The following is an 18948-nucleotide window of genomic DNA, read 5'->3' as shown; positions in this document are numbered from 1 at the left end:
AATTCAGTTAAATTCAATAACGGTGAGACAAAAGACGATGCTCTGATTTAGTTAAATGCAAAGACAATTGAAAATGCTGCTCTAAAAAAAGGTTCTTAAACAGCCTTAATGCCGAAGTTACAACTAAATAAGGGCCCAAGGATTGTTTTTGAAATACACAAAAATAACAGAGAATGATTTTGTAAGCTAAGTATGATCCTAAGAATTGAACATATTCTTTGCTTGGTTTTGGCAAGAATAGACCTTGTGTAATTCCATTTAGTGATGCGAGATGTGTCGGATTTCCAACACTAGCTGCACTGGACGGATTGTTGAAGTAATTGAAAGAATGTACATTTTTTTTGCAAAGGCAACAACTCAAGATCATCAATTTAAGTTGCCTTCATTTTTTGTTGTTTAGTGAGGTCAAATGTAACTATTTTTATAAGTGCTTCCATAAAAACAAAAGATGAATTATGAAAATATTTGCACACAAATTAGTGTTTTCCTTTACCCCCCAATGGCAGCAATTGTTTAATGAGAACTTTCACCTTAAAACCCCAAATAAATGATAACCTGAAAAAGCCAAGCCCAAGTCCAAGCTAGGCAATATAGGACCATGGTACTATGGCCAATCTCCACTGGGTCAATTTTAAGTCCTTCAAGTGGAAGCTAGCATTGCTGACATTCCAAAAAATGTTAATGTAGAGGTTCCCCTTCACTTCTCTCATAAATATTTGGACTTATTTTCTAGGCAGGCGTTGACAAAATATGGCAACAAAACTGACGCTCTTGCACCAAATGGGCTTGGTTACAAATTCCAACTCCTATTGTTGTGTCCTTTGGAATGCATTTCAAGAGAACAACTAAGCGTAGAGAAACTCATATATTGAATCTCCACAAAATGCCTTCTCAGCTGAGCTACCTCAGCTGGAAAAGACCGGATAACTTTATGATCTCGAGAAGTAGGAACAGATCACCAATTAAGTAATTTGGGCAGAGCCTTGCATACTTTTCCCTCAACTCTGTGAGGTTCTTCAAGGTGTGCAGCACTGTCTCTCCGATACTGATCCGGAAGTTCCAAGTGATGGGGTAGTAGGGAGAATAAACTGTATGTGGGATTGGCTGGTAGTCTATGCTTGCCCCCATCAAACATGTAGTCTGTGTGCTCTGGAGTCCTTATCCATAGTATTGTTGTAAAAGTGAGGCCTAAATCACAGCCCCAGCTTTCCAGCAGAGCGACGTATGTCAGCACCCCAAAATCAATGACAGGCTCTTGGTCACAAGTTGATGTTTGTGTGACTGTGCAGGTCCTGAAATCCAGTCAATTACCACGTAGTTCAAGTAATATGGTAATCACCTTATTACAATGTGATAAATATAGATACAAATATTACTTCTCAGAGGTTATCGTGATTACTGTCTGACACTAAGTCTGTAACATTGGTATAACTTACATGTATGACATAAGATGGTGAGATAAGTATTTATTGTTATCCATCCAGCCCCTTCCAAGATGATAGTCAGTGCATAGGACTGAAAAGCACCATGAAAATTGGAAGTACAGAATGATGAGATGCAACACGATAGGCCATTTGAAATCACATAATCAGCGTGGTCAGCATAACCTTTGGTTTATTAGAGCCTTCTTGGGTAAACTGTGCCAACAAATGCATTATTTTCTGATTCTTTTCTTTGAGGTAGATGAAAACGTAGCACATTGATGAAGAACAGGTGTGCTTGGCACATCTTATAAATTTTGGATGCATCAATGTATGTAGTTACTATTTGTACATGGCAGACCTATAGGAACACTGTACACTATCAAAAGCAAAGATACACATTGGAATATTTAAAAAGTGCCCCATCAGGTCCTATCGCGTTCTAGCAAATATATGTGAAAGTTGTGCAGTAAAAAAAAATTGCAAAAGAAGAATCTCTCTGAAAATCCCCTAGTGGAAGTTAGGATCAGTTCCTTTGCTTGCTTGGTAAAATTTGGGGCATTTATATCCTATTATGAGCAAAGTTTGATGGCAGCCACAATAGAGTGGATGTGAACAACAACTCCAAGGAAGGCAGTATAGGATCTTTAATGACAGGTGTAGGTCGCACTTTTCCTGGAGTGGGATTCCAAGGTTGACACTTTCCCAGCCTCAACACAATTATTTAAATTTGCAAGGAAACAATCGGTTTAGACACGTCTTGAGACAGGCAAAAGGCGCATTGAAGTTAAGAAGTTTTAGGTCAATTGATCGGAGCTTGGCATTCAATAAGAAAATGCTTTTCTTAGTTTAGAGGGAACTCAAGCATCCAACTCAAGGATGTGTGATTATTGGAAATCTAGTTGGATTTTTCATTCATTGTCACACCACACTACTTACAGATTCCAGTAGGCTCACATTTCACTTCCTGTAAATTTGCAAATTGTGCTAGGCAATGAACTTTAACACCATTGGACACTCGAGACACACAGGAATCGGCAGGCCCCCAAGACTGAGTTAGTGAAAGTTTCATGTTGAGAATATTCCTACACCACACCTCGTCAAGGAGTTCACAACTGGTGGAGTTTCCAAGATCAAATATGACATTTGACCTTTTACAGACAGAGATATAAAAATGGATTGACTGCCTGCAGCTACCGGTTAAATTAAGATATCTTTCATCCTAAAACTCACTTTATAAAAAGCATTTCAACAATTTGTATATAAATCGATGTGTTTCCCAGATAATTCTTGTACATTATAAACAGGAGATTTACAGAGGTCACCTGTTAGACACAAAAATGGAATTTTAATTCCTCCTAAATGGAGGTACAAAAGTCGTATATATAAGGAAAAGTCTGCAGAATGTCAGACATTCTACCAAATGTCCTGGATGTATTACTGCATCAAAGTGGAAGAACCTTGAAAGTAAATATGAAGTGATAAGACTGCCTCAGTGTACCACCTTGAAGTATCAGCTTTGGAGATAAATGGCTCACCTCAGGCGTTTTAGTCTTGCATCCTTTTGCAACATCAGTCATATCAGTGCCTGTGGCCTTTTTCTACAGTGGAGGGACTGCTAAACAGGCATGCCCTCAAAGTCTTTAAGGATCAGGCAAGGGTGAAACTGCTATGTACAATGACTGCCTGTGGAATTAGGCTTACAGTCAGCAGGAAAGAAACATTTTGGGCAGGCTTCTCCTTAAACTGCACACATTTAGACTGGCATCTTATTTGGCAATGATTTGGCCCAAAAAATTTCATGCAAGCCATTATCTTCATTAGCCCATCACCCAGTGTGATTCTGCTCTAGCTCCTGCCAGCAACAGACATGAATGGGAGACTTTCAATGCGGTGATAAGAAGGGGCCACTTGCGCACAAATGGGGAACACAAAACACTAATCTGTAGGTGAGATAAACTAGAGGAAAGGCTAAACACTGGGGATTTAGATTCTACTCTGTCCCTGTGGTTGAGGAAGAACTCATGGAAAACAGGGTGGATAAAGGTGGTTCATTGACTACAGGTTTGATTATTAGGAATATGTTGCAACACAACATCGAGAAAGTGTGTGGCTATAGTTCCAGGGTAACAGCACGGTTTATCAAGACAGACAACAAAGCAAGATCACTAAAATGTGAGAGAAGACATTATCAGCCCACAATATGGCTACAACCATTATTTATAATATGCTGTTCTCTAGGCTGCAGGAATGCTATTCAAATGTGACACATAATCAAACTAGATTGCACTATGGACTTAATAAGTGAGATGGTGGCAGTCCAGAGGCAAATACATGCCTAAAGAGAGAGCATGGTTGTTTTGCTAAGGTTGCAAGGAAATGATCTTACTATGGCAACAGTTCCTACAAACTGGCTGAAATGAAAAGTCAAAACATTTTTGGAACTTGTGAATAAAGTTGTGATATAAAGGGCTAATTCCTGCAGAATCGAAGAGGGGCAAAGGATATGAAAGGCAAGTGGGGTTCAGCGTTAACCATCCCCAGAGAACAGCCCCATACGTATGATGGGTTGGGGGAATGTTAAATGTTCTTCTTCCATGCACAATGTCTTACTGGATATCTAGATCTTCATAAACACAGTAATGATTAAACCAATAATCTAAATATCTGAATACGAACACTATTGAGGAGTTATGTGCCTATGAAATGCAAATTAACCCAGAACAGTTATGCTCACTGACCACCATCAAAAAGACTATTTGTATAAAGTCATTAAAACATCGATACTGTTTTGGTTTATTAAATTATTTGGAAGAATGAGAAGAGTGAAACCGAATCAGAGACTCACTGAGATGGCAGTCAAGGCGCAGCAAGCAGTGCAGTGTGGTATGGGTGTTGCTGTGGGGGCGATGAAACTATTGCCTGGCCTAGCAAGGGATAAAAGCATGCCCCTAGAGTGTGCGACTATTCTTGCTCTACCTCCAACCCTTGCACTGACTGGAGGCCCTCATCTTTCTGAGGTATGCTGGGTGTCACCAGGGGGACCAAGGATGTGTGGCACACTTTCCCCACCATGTCCATTAAAAGAAGAACTAACAGGGTTGAAGTCAAGTGCCCTTGCATTTCTGGACACAGCGCAGAGAGCAGGCCCTGAAGTTAAGAGGGCTAGTAGTAGATTACAGAGTGAACGTAGACAAGCTTAGTCAGGCTGTGTGGCTCATATAGGCTGCACTATAGCACAGAGAAAATCTTGAAAATCGATAGAAAAGACACTTTTGATCTGAATATCCCTCAGTAATAGCCATACCTCCTCAATCAATGATATTCGCCTTCTTTAAAATCCATGTAGATACATATTAACTGATCACAATGGCATTTTGAATGCCACGTTCTGTGACACAGCTATTGGGCTAACTTTTGTTTTACAAGAAGCATCTGTCGGATATAATAAAAATTATTTTCATATAACAAACCCACAGCTACTACAGCACTCCAAGTTCTGTAGGCTGGGAGACCCCTGGAAGAACTGGATTTTTCTAATTAGTCTAATACATTCAACTGAAATTTAGTGTGTCATGAGAGCGTTTGGGTAGCTCTAGGATTTCAAGATATCCTTCTCTCCCACTCCCTGTTGTTGTATCAAAGTATATTGTTGCCAAAGTACTACACCTCAAGTTTGAAATGTTAAACTGTTCTATCTAAGGCCAATATGGTGACGTTATTTTGTCCTTAACCCTGTTTAGCCATTCAAGCGAGTCATTGTAAAAACGACTGAGTGACTGCTACAAGATAACAAGGCCTCTTTTGCTGGGAAAGATTCTAATGGTAAAATATTTAAAGTAGTTTTCTTAACCCTATTGATTATGACCGGCAAAAGAACAAACCCACAACATGTGGCATAATTCATGCCTTCTGTCCAGTGATGAGGAGAAGGCTTGGTTTATTTTTAGACACTGGGAATTACTTGGGTCACTTCTAGTCCATCTTTTCTTTTGACCACTATGCCACTGCGGAGACCAGCCATAGTCAAATCAGTTTTACTTTTACATTTTTCAATTTATTTTTTGAGTTTTATAAAACGTTAACTAGACCCGAGAAACCGGGTATCAGAGCGCTTTACATGAGCACCAGTTTCATTACAGATGGACACATTAATTTTTGTTAGGCACAGGGAAATTAAGTGACTTGCCGAGAATCACAGGATGTTTAGCGTTGTTGCCAAGACTCGAACCCGGTTCCCCACCTTCAAAGTCAGCCGCTCTAGCCGTAAGGCTTTGTTGTGCTCTAAAAGGATGGTCCAGCATAAATTGCCAGACCATGTCCACCCCTGATGGGAACGCAAGCAAACCCAGACAAGTTTGTCCTATTTGGGCCTCTTCAATAAAGAGCAGGTTGAGTTAATTCCAAAGGTTAGCATGATATCAACAATCCCATCAGTCGCATTGCCAACCCCAATATGAATCAATGTCAACAAATGGGAAATTAAAACTTCTCCGAAAGGCATGAACAGTTGAGGAAGAAGAGGTTTCATTTAGACTACTGGCAAAGTGATACAGATAAAAAAATACCACTTTAGTTAGGATTGAGTGACACATTTGGAACTCAAAACTATGCCTACTGCCTTATGGGTGGAAACACCAAATTGGATGAGAGCTGTTGGTCACAAATGATTGGTGTGTCTTGGGTGGCAGAGGAAAGGAAACACTTATGCAGGACGGGACCCACTGAAAAGTCACAAGTGACAACATTCTTTTGAATGGTTTGCCAGCAATCATAGGCAATTTCTATTGAGGTAGAACTAATGTGACATAATATCTAGGACCCCAAAAAAACAGGGTAGATTGCTATTCTACACAATTGTATTGAGAAAATGCCGGTCACACAAAGCACTGAGGACAGGAAAAAATCCTGCACACGCTAAAAGAAAAATGGGAAAAGCATTAAACAAATGACACAAATAGAAAATATTCTTGAATGTATTCAGCACTCTCCATTAATCACAATGCACTAATGGAGTCCACACTCCTAGATAAAGTGTGACGATTCGTTTCCTGAGGCACCAGGGTAATCATGAGTTACTGGGCTCTAGCCGCATCAATTAGAGTCCACTGGTGCCCTGAGGCCACAGTATTATTGGACCGAAACCAGAACAATCAAATGTTCTTCCCCAGCACTTGAATCTCAGGTTAGCAAGACAGAAAGGTCCAAGGCTTACTAAAAGAGATGAGGTGGGATAGATGTTCAGAATACAATTTACATTGGAATACCAGCTAATAAAATCATTGTCCATTTAGAGCTTTACTTTATCAAAGAAAAGTACTTTAACATATACTGGAAATAAAATTAAGCTGCACAGTGCGGACAGACGTCTCCATGACCCTCTAGGCCAAAGTTCTGACCCCAAACAGTTTTATCACGCCTAGCTGCTATGCACTATAAAACAACTAACATACCAATAGGAAGGAAAGGTTGCACAGGGTTATTCTTCAAAGCTAGAGCAATGATACAAATGTTCCAAACTAACAAAAGTGCCCATCGTTCCTTGAAGCGGGCACAGCTCTGGTGGTACCAGGGATCTAGTTAGTGGTGTCTGGTGTCTTGGTACAGTTATTGCAGTCCCTCTAGTACAGTAGTCACTTGCAGTGCCCAACAGCAGTGGCTGGTCAGGATGCCAGTACATCCAGATACCAGAGATGATACAAAAAGGGGTGGAGTCTGTACCGCAGAGGACACAGGTCACTTTATCAGAGTTTCTAATAGTCGAACACCTGTGGGGACAATGCTTACTAAATACAGGACAAGTAAGGACAAAGCAGGAGAATATGCAAGCCCTAGGGGTTCAAATGATATGTTCAACACAGTACACTTCCAAAGCAGCAGATGGTATCTGAAGTCACCCTCAAGCTCCAACAGTTCAAGGCAGGCTTTAGGGGAAATCAGTCTCACTTGTAATGGCAGTAAGGAACTTCCCCTGTCTCTCTTGTTTACGTTCAGCAGGTTTTCAATTTCTTGAGCAGCTGCCTGGGGTCTCCTTGTGCTTCAAATCACCAAGTGCCTTCACAATACTATGTAGTGCTAGAGGCACTCTCATGGTCTGACAACCTGTGATGACCTTTGACTGCCATTATTTTAATTGACTTTGGTGTGTTATTTTATCCTAGCCTGAATGTACAGCATCCTGCATATGCCTTGCTTTTCCTAAAGGTTTATTTCTTGTAATCTTGTAGCCTCTCAGTGGGAGCGGTCATGGAGTAGAACAGCCTTGCCAAGAACAGAACGTGTGGGATATGCATTTGAAAGCATGAGAGAGAGAGAGTGAGGTGTGGATTGTACTTTTTGGTCTCGAAGTGCATTGTTATGAGCAGTAGTGCACAAATGTGCTCTGTGTTGTACATTGAGAGGTGAAATATGTGGTGCTATAAGCAGTGGTACACAAATGTGCTCTGTGTTGTACATTGAGAGATGAAGTATGTGATGCTAAAAGCAGTGGTGCACAAATGTGCATTGTGTTGTACATTGGAAGTATTATGAAGTTCTTACTATTGGCTTTGACATGACCTCATGTCATCCTGAATTCTGACTCTGCCTGGCTTGATCTTTATCTGCGCGTATAGCCAAGCTGGCAAGTTGTTTGGGTTAATCACGTTCAAGGATTGTTTTTGTGAGAGATTGTTTAATGTACTCTGGAAGGCTTTTGTGAGCTTCGTCAAGATAAAGGCTGGATTATGCGAGATTGTAGAGGGAACGTGGGAACTCCTTCCTGCCATGGAATGCTTGCTTGGAAGCTGGTCAGTCCTAGTAAGACTCCTTTGGCGCAGGGGGAAAGTTTCTCGAACCTTCATGTGTGAGCTTTGAGACTTTAAAGCTAGGGTTTGTTGACAGCGGAGTTTGGGTGCTCACTTACAGAGTAAATGTACTGCTGTAAGACAAACGGAACTTGAGTCCCGGTCGAGAGGCCAAGCCAGCTGTGGACGGGCCCCCCAGCGAGAATTGACAAGTATGTCGAGTGAACGATTGGGTGAGGTGATTTGTTTCTGACTATTGCCATTGTGATGCGTGGTTCCAGTGGCTGTGGTCATTTGAGGGGTTTTCATTGTGATGTGTGACTGAGTGAGGTGCACATCCAAAATAATATTTTGATGTATCTAGTGCATATATATATATATATCTCTTTCTGATCTCTTGCAGGACATCCCATTATATCTTCTTGAGTCTTATCCCATATTATTTGCTGCTTGTTTATACATGGTATTATTCATGCATTTAACTGTTGCATTTACCAAGTGTGTTATTATTGCTTGCATATAATCATATACATCTATTTGTGTTTTTGAATGTTGTGCATCGGAGAAAGCCTTTCTGTTAGAGAGCACTGTGTAAAATAAAACCCCAAGCCTTATTCATCATCATCATCATCAAAAATCTTTATTTCGGCAACAAATGCCATAAAAGATACAGGTACTTACATTACAAGACAATAGAGTTAAAAATGTTAAAATGTTGAGTATAGTAAAACATGGAGCATATAAAACTTTTAGTGTACAAACATTATCATTTTTATAAAGTTATATTTTACCAAATGTCACACATCTCCAGCTAAAAAATGTCTTCTCTTGTCCCAAAATATCCCCAAGTATTTAGCTAAAGCAAAAACTAAATGCCCAGACAGATCGGTCTTCAAGACCCTATAAGCATGCAAGCAGTGGGAGAACCCTAGGTATTTACACACTGGGACAATCCATTTCCTCCTATCCTGCGCGTATGCTTTGCAAAAAAAAGTATATGCAAATCAGTTTCCTGTTCAGATTTGCAGGCTGGGCAATGGGTCGAGGAAGATTCAGCCCATTTACAGGTATAGGCCCGTATTGGCAAACTGCCATACCTCCATTGGAGGTACAATTTCCTAATGGTAGTTGGATAAATAACATCTAGAGCAGTTTCAAACCTGTAAATGTCCTTAATATTTAGGAATGATATCGTTAAAGTACCTAGGCCTGTTCTTTGCAGATGTGTAGCAAATTTGCTTTCCCGGTAATATTTAATAAGCTGTTTCTGCGAAACCCGGGAACATGATCACAATGGATCAGACCATAAAGTAGATAAACCCAGTTTCTCTAATTCTGTCTTTATGTATTTTAACCAGGGAATTTTCCCAACATTTGGTAAAGTAAGAATTTCTTGGAGTTCTTGCCTGTAGTTAACTAGCTCAGGTACACTCCATATCCTGCGCCAAAATGTTAAGGGCCGTAGTCCCATATCCTCGTCAAGGGGTCTCAAGCCCAAGTCCAGTCTCATTGGCAACAGGGGGGTGCTAGGGGGAAGTGATAGGAGATGTCTGATGAATTTATTCTCTGTTGCTACTAGCTCTTGATTGCAGGTGTAGCCCCAGAGTTCACTTCCATACATAACAGCACCCCTAGCCTGTGCTCTATAGATATCTAGTGGGGGACCAACCGGCTTGGAAGAAGATTTATTTTTTGTGACAAGCTTGATGATTCCGCCTGATATTTGGGCCAGTTTTAGCTGTGACTTCTCCCTTTGGTGCCCCCACAACATTTTTTCATTTAGAGTAATCCCCAAGTACTCGAAAGTTCGGACCCTCTCAAGCCTATTGGCGCCAATGTAAGGATTGGATCGAGTTTTAGGTGGTGGATTGAAGACCATATATTTAGTCTTCAATGCATTGATCTCGAGGCCATGATCTTTACAAAATGCCTCGAAACCATTGAGAACTCGCTGTATCCCCATTGGCGACTTGGAGAGCAGCAGGGTGTCGTCTGCAAACATAATTGCCGGCACCCTGCTGCCTCAGAGTTTAGGGGCATCGCTATTTTCAACCCCATTCAGGTGGGCGATTACCCCGTTGACATAGAGGCAGAACTGGGTCGGTGCAAGCACACAACCCTGCCTTACCCCCCTGCCAACGGGGAATCTGTTGGACAATGTTCCCTCCCTGACACATCTGACCTGGGCATAGTTGTCAGTGTGTAATCTTACAACCATGTTTAGGAGGTGTTGCGGGACCCCCAGGCCCGAGAGCACTGACCAAAGTTTCCTACGAGGTACAAGATCAAAGGCTGCTCGTAGGTCAACGAATACAGTATAGAGGCTGCCACCCTCCAACTGTACCGTTTTCCAGAACAAGATGGTAAGACGAAAAATTTGATCTATAGTGGATACTTTGTTCCTGAACCCAGCTTGATAGGGGCTCAGAACTGAGTTGTCTAGCATCCATTCTAAGAGGCGATCCAAGATCAGCCTAGCAAAGATCTTTTGGGGGACGTCGATTAGACTGATGGGCCTGTAGTTAACTGGGAGCAGAGGTGAACCCTTCTTGAAGATGGGGACAATCTCCGCCCCCAGCCAAGTAGCAGGGACCATCATTCCTCCAAGAATTGCATTGAATAAGACTTGTAGGTAGGGAACCCAGACCATCGGTTCATTTTTAAATAAGTCGCCGGGGAGTTTGTCCTACCCTGGGGCTTTTTCTGCAGCGAGTCTAGCGGTAGCTGCCCCAACCTCTGCCAGGGTAAATTTATCCGTTTCAGGAAATGGCGCAGGGGTCATACCTGCCACCGAATCTTCCTGGTCACCAGAGGTGTCTGTGGTGACTTGGGCATACAAAGATCTGAAATGATCCTCCCATACACTAGGTGCAATATTTGCCTCTACTGCCGGAGTGGGTTCGGACGTGCCGTTTTTGACAATCTGCCAGAATTTCCGGGCGTCTCGAAACTTGAGAGCGGCCGTCATATCTGTCCAGTTGTCTTCATCCCATTCGATCTTTGCATTAGAGATAAGGTATTTATACTCCTTTCTCTTAGCGCTGACCAGTGAGATGTTGTCGTGTTGCTTCATGGCCTCAAGTAGCTCGGTTTTAGCCTTCCTGCAGGCAGCATTATACCATGAGGCGCGCGTCACCTTCCCTTTCTTTACCCTCTGGACAGGATTCAACACCTCAGCTAATGTACTGCACAACTCCAAATGAATTGCACCAGGATCTCTGTGGCTCTCCTCTGACGGTAGTTGGTAAATGAGTTTTTCAACTTTTTGCAAGACTGGGACAGTCATTGCATAGAGCCTCTGGAGATCCATAGGACTTCGTGCGATGTTAGACCATCGGACTCTACGCCGATTACTAGATAAAGTCATATTCGGGTTCATGAAGTCATCACCTCCCTGCATGGAAAATGTAACACCAGGGACCGAAATTTTTAAACTCAGCGCGTTATGATCACTATCATCCCGCGGGGAAACCTTAAAATCTACAATTCTGGCCCATTCAGACGTTTCCACCAGTATATAGTCCAGGCGAGAATTGTGCCCTGGTTTGTTAAAGGTGGATTTAGGGGGAATATCTCGACCAACCCGACCATTACAGGCCCTTAGGGAATTTGCTACGGTTAGGCACATGGTCTGTGTCGCTAGAGGTGTCCAGGACTTCACTGGGGGTCCAGCCAGTTTAGGAATTCCCCTTTGGTCATCCTCCTCATTGGTCGCACCTTCTAAAAATAATGGGAGCGGTTCAAATTGACAGTTGAAATCTCCCCCGACCACAAACGGAGTACCTAGAGGGATCGTACTCAAGAAAAGTGATAGTTCCTCGATGGCACTAGAAACTTTTGCTATGCCCACTGGTCTCGAATAAACATTAATCAGTGCCAGTTTTACGGCATTAGGCCATTCCAAGAGTACGCATTGAACGTCTGAGGAGTTGGTTGTGAGAGCCCTTGCTTTACAACCCAAATGGGATCCCACCCAGATAACTAGTCCACCTGACGGGCGTCCCTTCCCCTTCGCCCAAATTGAGAAAGTGTCGAACCCTGTGCGCCTATGGTCTTCTCTTGCCCATGTCTCCTGGAACAGGCAGACGTCAAATGAATTTATAAACAGGCCCCAGTCCTGGGAGTCCAGTTTATTAGCCAGACCCGCCAGATTCCAAGAGACAATAGAAATGAAGCCCCTATCACAGAGATCTATATTAGTGCTATTACTTAAACCTTGATCTACTAATTCCTCAATAGCCGTCAGACTAATCCAGTCAAGGGGGATAGGACTCCTCTTGAGAATTTTGTGGGAAGATTTCTTAGTTAGCCAGGATACTATGGGCGGCCCGCCAGCAGTGGGCGGCTCGTCACACTCGTCAACTCCACCCCTTTGAGATACGACGTCCACCCTCTCAACCACAGATGGATTAGTGGAATTTAGCTGTCAGTCAACCATCTCTAGGCAACTAAATCTATTAGTTGTCGGGAAACAGCCCATGTGTCCCTGTATACCTGGTCTCTTAAGCCCTGTGCCCCCCAAGTCCCCCAATCTCCGCCCCTTATGGGGCGCCCTACTGTGTGCCAGTCCGTGTCATTATACCGAACACATGTCGGGCCACTCTTTGGGGGATAGAAAAAGGAAAGGCGTCTGGTTGCGATCCCCTCATACGTGTCCTGTGTGTTCCATGCACACACATGGTCAGCTGTATAAGGGTCCGCAAAATTAACCAATATACAGACACCCTGGACTGATTTTTGCTCATAGCCCACCCACGTTACCCTGCGAACCGTCAGAATCTTGCTTACTCGGTTAGGTGATAGGGGCCGATTTGTGTTGAGACAGTGTTGGACTTTATTTTTTAAGGACCAATTGGGTTCCTCATCAGCCTCGCCCAGTTCTGGTACCCCAGTCATAACTACAACGTAGGGACTTGCCTCCGGGGGCAGGTTCACCGCTCTTCTCCTAGAGCGACTTCCGTCAGTATTGTTCTTATTTGGCTGCGTTGTGGGTTCTCTAGTTAGAGTGTGCCCCTCACGGGGAATAGTAACAGAGGGTTTAGGTTTAGGTACAGTAACCTTCGCAGGAACCAAGGTCGACGTTGGTTTTGAGTTGGTTACTGGCGCCTGTGATTTTTTAATAACGGGATCAATGGGTTTATTAATATTGGGTTTAGTTCCCCCTGTTTTTTGATTCCCCAGCGTGTTATTTTTTTTTTAGAGCAACAGCCAAGTCAGTTAACTGTTTCTCAATTTGGGCTAGTCTGGTCTCAATGGGAGTGAGGTAATGTTTAAAGAGTTCTGCTATCCTTGGTAGGAGTGAGATATTAACCTCATCGTCCCTAATACTGATGTTGTCTGGATTAGCTGGGAGCTCAAGATTCACTCTACACGATGCCTCATTTGTGGGGATATTACCAGAGGGATCATGGTCTATAATCGGGTTTGGAACAGGTATCCCAGGGGACTTTGTAAATTGTTTACCCCTCCCCCTTGATTTCTTTTGCTTGATTTTTTTGAGGATGGCTCCCTCCCTCCTGCCCTTCAGCTGACTAGCGCTCAGATCAACAGGTAAGCTAATAGCGGCTATATCCGGTTTTTTTTCGAGGTCTGTACTTGATTGTAAGTCTAGTGATTGGTACGACACTGATAGGTCCACTATATTGGGCAAACTCTGTCTAGGGGCATGTATATCCACATTGGTTGTAGCAAGGGATTTTAGAGAAACCAGGCCTTTTGATTGTTCCGGAGTTTTGGCTGTAGCAAAATGGCCCATAGACGATCTCTTAGCCGAAGCGAGGTCTTGGGACACTCTGCGCTCCATTGAAGAAATTTCCTGGTCTATAAAGGAATTGGCCCTTATGATAAAATGATCCAGAGTGCCCAGTTGGGGGGACCCCCCCCCTGCAGCTGTTTTACTTCTGGAGCCTCTTGTACACATAGTTCACAAAACAGCTTTAACTAACCAGAATCTATGTGGGAAATACCCAGATGCAAACAGCGAAAACTATTTAGTACGTGCAGCTGTGTTAATTAGTTAGGGTCCAAACGCAAAAGGCAGACGTTAGGGGGGTGGCCCTGCCCGGCCTTAAGCGGTCTCTAATGGGCTACAACGGGCCCGCCCTTGGCCCGGGCTTCGCCCCGCACTTCGTCCCGCGGGCGTCCCGCGGTGGCGTGCTGGGTGTGGCTTAAGTAGAAGTTGGAGGAGGAGTTGCGGGAAGAGGCAGCAGGTGTGCGTGGTCTTGAAGCGCACTGACCTGTGGTCCTCGCAGTCCCGAGCAGCAGTTCCTCACACGGCAAAGAGAACACCAGTCCCCGCAGTGTAGAGTCCCAAAGGGCAAGGTCAGCTCCCAGCAGCAGTTATCCGAAGTTCAGACTACGAGCGGCACCCGTGAAGCGGGGGCCGCGAGTCACCTTAACAGGCAGCAGGCTGATCAGGGAGGAGCTGCGGGAAGAGGCAGCAGGTGTGCGTGGTGTTGAAGCGCACTGACCTGTGATCCTCGCAGTCCCGCAGTCCCGAGCAGCAGTTCCTCACACGGCAAAGAGAACACCAGTCCCGCAGTGTAGAGTCTCAAAGGGCAAGGTCAGCTCCCAGCAGCAGTTATCCGAAGTTCAGACTACGAGTGGCACCCCAAGCCTTATTCTAAAAATAGAGTCTTGGCATTTTGTAAAATAAAACCCTTTTCTAAAGGTGTTTGTTTTTGTGTTCTGTCTCCTGCTTCGCCGTCGGTTGAGCCACAGTGTGGGAGATTCTGTATTATCAGATAGGCGAAGCAAGACATCCTCAAAGAGAGCTCATTCTCTTCTGAGATGCCACCTGATGAGCTGAAGCCCATCTCCCTCAGTCAGATTGGTAAATTCCTTTCCAAAGGCAATCCGTCACAGAGACACATTCTCAAGCCCACACTCTGTTCCTGAGTCTGACAGGGAGAATGACAATACAAAAGGGATCCCACGCTCCTGGATCTCCGTGCCTTCAACCACAGCAGTTTGAGTGGTTTTCTTAGAAAACAAGGGGAATATAGAACACACCACTGGCTGATGAAGCCATACCGTTATGGACATGCAGATCCAACCAGGGGTCTCCTACATTTGCACCTGGGGGTATATTTCCACCATTTTCACTGTGTGATTGGTGCATGAGGAGGATCTCCAGTCATGCTCCCTAGTTTCTTGGTACCTGTCCATGTCATCCCTAGGAGGGACTCACCACAACCCAGCACAAAGGGAGGGGGTCGTCCCATCTGAAGAAGTCTTAGCTAAACACTGGTAATACCTGAGCCTTCTCAAAACCCAGCAACTTCTACAAGGACTATGAAGGTACACAGGGAAGTTGGACAGTTCAGCAGAACAGATATCAGCTCAGTTTGCATTACCAATAGTAGCTCATCAATCCACCCTCACACATTTGCTCATGAATACATGTCCTAGAAAGGATACAGGCAAAAAGAATTAAGGTGATGGAGACTGCACAGACTTTACGAGGAAGAAGCAGACAGCCACTGCCACCCAAGGATTACAGGTACCCCTTAGTATAGATTAATAATGCCACCAGTGTTGGTCAACCATAGCCTGGTAGAAAGGGAACAAGCCACTCTCTGTTTATGCACGTTGCATGCCTCCTTGATCTCAGTCCAAAGCTCCAAGGTCTCAATCAATGTGAACAAAGAGACCCTCAGTGGACATGCATGATTGACATGTTCATTGAGGTAAACATCAAAAATCCTAGAGCAATGGTGCAGTAACTTACCAGGATATCAACATAGGGCAGGGAAGCACACTCTCTAGAGTCATGCAGAAGGCTCTTTGTGCCAACATTAGGCCAACTGTTTCACCTCTATCTGCAATGGAAAACAAGCAACTCCTGACAACACCATGTGCATTGCAATAACTGATAATCAGCTAGATTCCTAGTTTTTTTGTTTTAATACCAGCAGCTCTGATGTTGTCACATGTCAGGCTTGAACTATTTCAGCGCACAATGGAATTTGTACTCATTGCTTTTTTAACAGGCAAAACAGAATTACAAGACCCTGAATGCAAAGACGCAAACAGTGCTCGATTAAGAACTAAAACGGATTTGTATTCTTTGTAAACTGGGTTCATAGGTGCTTTTGTAATATTAAGGGTGTGATTAGGAGTTTAAAATGGATCCAGTTCAGTCCATAACGTGGAGGGTGTCACAGGTTTGCCAAACTGGTGGAGGAAGGTCAGCTAAATTTGGAATGGCCCACCTCCGAGTGACTGCTTTTCCCATAGGTTGTTGGACGCCATGTAAGGGGAGGGATTAAATCACCACAAGAGCAATTCTGCCACATGGTGGGACCCACACAGTGGAACTGCTGCAACAAAACTTTTCTGGAAATTAACCCCAACTCAGTATTACAATATTAGTAACCACGTAAAATGTTTCCCTGGGAGTTTCTCCCTAATAAGTCAGGGACACCAACCTGCAATTATGTGCAAAGCCAGCTATGGAATATGTAGACGCTGCTGAAAATGGCATATTGGTTAGCATAAAATGGAAGGTGGTCTACTTTTTGCCAGCCAGTACATCAACAACATGATGTTCTCTTGATAGAGCAGTGGGAGCTCCCCTTTCATAAAGGCCGCCTTCCACTACCCATGTCATAGGACATACTGGACTATTTCCATATTTTTGTGGAAGTGCATTTACTGGCCTGTTAATGTTAGTTCTGAGGGACTTAAATGGCTTGATGATATTAAATATGGTGTTAAAAGCACGATCAAGATTGGTTTGTGGTTACCTTTAAAAGAGGATCGGCATGTTCCAAAAACCAGCCAGCTACCGCATGCCCAGCTTCATGATAGGCCACAGTCTTTTTTTCATTTGGCTGTAGTACTTGAGTTTTCTTTTCCAAACCTAAAACAGTATGAACAAAGCTTTGTTACATACATCATTATTTTACACATTTAGAACAGACAAGACAGAGAACACACAAATTATGAAATTGATTGGACTAATGGCTACCTTCACCATTCAAGCAAGTGAATTCAGTGGGACGAGTGTCGAATAATAAAGAAAGTACTTAAAATCCATCACAGCCATTTTAAGGTCTGGCTTCTGTCACTGCGGCGTTAAAAAGACTAATTACTATTATACTTGGAGTGGGCTTTGGGTCCGCCCCTCTCAACCACTTCACCAATATCATTCAGCCGCGCACTTGAGACTTTGTTGATCACTGCTCATCTCAGTCCAGAGGAGTATTGTTTTCTCATGGATGTATACTTCTACCTCCTAGAAAGTGTTTCAAATGAAACACATAGTTTTCGCTGATTTCAGTACGTGGGAGGGACTACTTGATGAATGTAGAAGGCATCTTAAAGCTAAGGCTTCCCAGAATAAAAATAAGACATTTCTAGTGAATAACACTGATGTTATATTTCATCTGAATCTGCATACAGGCCTGATAATTTTTCATGGGAGAAAATGTTTATTGTGTAACAATAAATAAAAATTTAAAAAACACAAATCCTATATTTTATTGTATTGTAATTGCATTTATATAGCGCTTACTACCCCTGACGAGGCGTCAAAGCGCTTTTTCTGCGAGTAGCACGCTTCTCCGTGACCCATAGAGGATTAGTGTTGAATTAGTATAGTGAAACATGCAAGTACATTTTAAGTGGTGGATAGGTTAGTCAGTTATTTGAATTTGGAATGATAGCAGAAGGATAGAGGAGGAAAAAGGTTTGTATTTATATAGCCCTTGGTGACGCAAGCTATTCAGGAAGCCCATAAAGGATTAGTGGTGAATTAATATGGTGAAATATGAAGTCATTTCAGTGGTGGATATTAGTCAGTTATTTAGAATGAGAAGAAAGGTTTGCATTCATATAGCACTTGTTACCCCTGATGGGTGTTGAAGGGCTTTTCTGGCGAGTAGCACGCCACTCCGGAACCCATAAAGGATTAGTGTTGAAAATTAGTATAGTACCTCCCGGGGCTACAGCGCAATCTGCCCCCTTTGATATCTTGTTCAACATTCTCAAACAAATGCAAACAGAAGCTAGGGCAGAAAGTCGGAGAGCGAGGCAAGCTTAAAAAAAAATACAGAATACGATGAGGAAAATGAACAAGCTATATGATGAAATAGCGGACAGAGTAACGGAGGTTGAGGAACGCACGGGCAAGCTGGAGGATGACGTAGGGAGCTGGCAGACCTTCAAAACTACGCAGGAAAAGCTATCTGAGGACTTCCAGTGGAAACTGGAAGATTTTGAAAATCGCCAGAGGCGAAACAATGTCAGACTCCTGGGTGTGGCGGAAGGGCTTGAGGGGCAAGATACAAGACGCTTCGTTGTTAATCTGCTAAAGGGGGCATTTCCCGAATCTGAGTGGAAGTGGGAGAAGGAGATACAGAGGGCGCACAGATTCCCCTTCACAATGAAGAAAGAGCGAGGAGGAGGGGGAGGTGGTCAGGGGAATTTGCCCCGGGCGATCCTTGTAAACATAGGGAATTACCTGTTAAGAGAAGAAATCATTGAGAAAGCTAGACCCGACAGTAGGCGCACATCTGAGGGTACCACCTTCTTTGCCAGGCCAGATTTTTGCCATGCCACAGTGGAGAGAAGGTGGAGGCTCAGACAGATGATTGCACCTTTTCAAGCACAGGGTTCAGAAGCCTATCTCCTTTTCCCAGCGAGGCTTAAAGTAATAATGAAAGGGAGAACTAGATTTTTCTTGTCGGAGATCAAAGCCCAGCAGTTTCTAGAAGAACTCAAAAGCCAGAAGAGCGGGT

General features: G+C 43.5%; 1 protein-coding gene across 2 annotated transcripts in view; it reads right to left on the bottom strand.

Annotated features, from left to right (window-relative positions):
* The window catches only part of AFG3L2 (AFG3 like matrix AAA peptidase subunit 2), a 217583-nt gene that overhangs the window by 41570 nt on the left and 157065 nt on the right, over positions 1-18948 (bottom strand). For both annotated transcript variants that reach the window (XM_078687596.1, XM_078687597.1), the window contains one exon: positions 16954-17069. In XM_078687596.1, coding sequence (XP_078543722.1) covers positions 16954-17069 — 116 coding nt within the window. The remainder of the gene's footprint in view (positions 1-16953; positions 17070-18948) is intronic.

Source organism: Lissotriton helveticus, chromosome 4_1 (genome assembly GCF_964261635.1).
Source record: "Lissotriton helveticus chromosome 4_1, aLisHel1.1, whole genome shotgun sequence".
Classification (NCBI taxonomy): Eukaryota; Metazoa; Chordata; class Amphibia; order Caudata; family Salamandridae; genus Lissotriton; species Lissotriton helveticus.
Note: the sequence above shows the minus strand (reverse complement) of the source record. Positions and strands in the feature narration are given on the sequence as shown.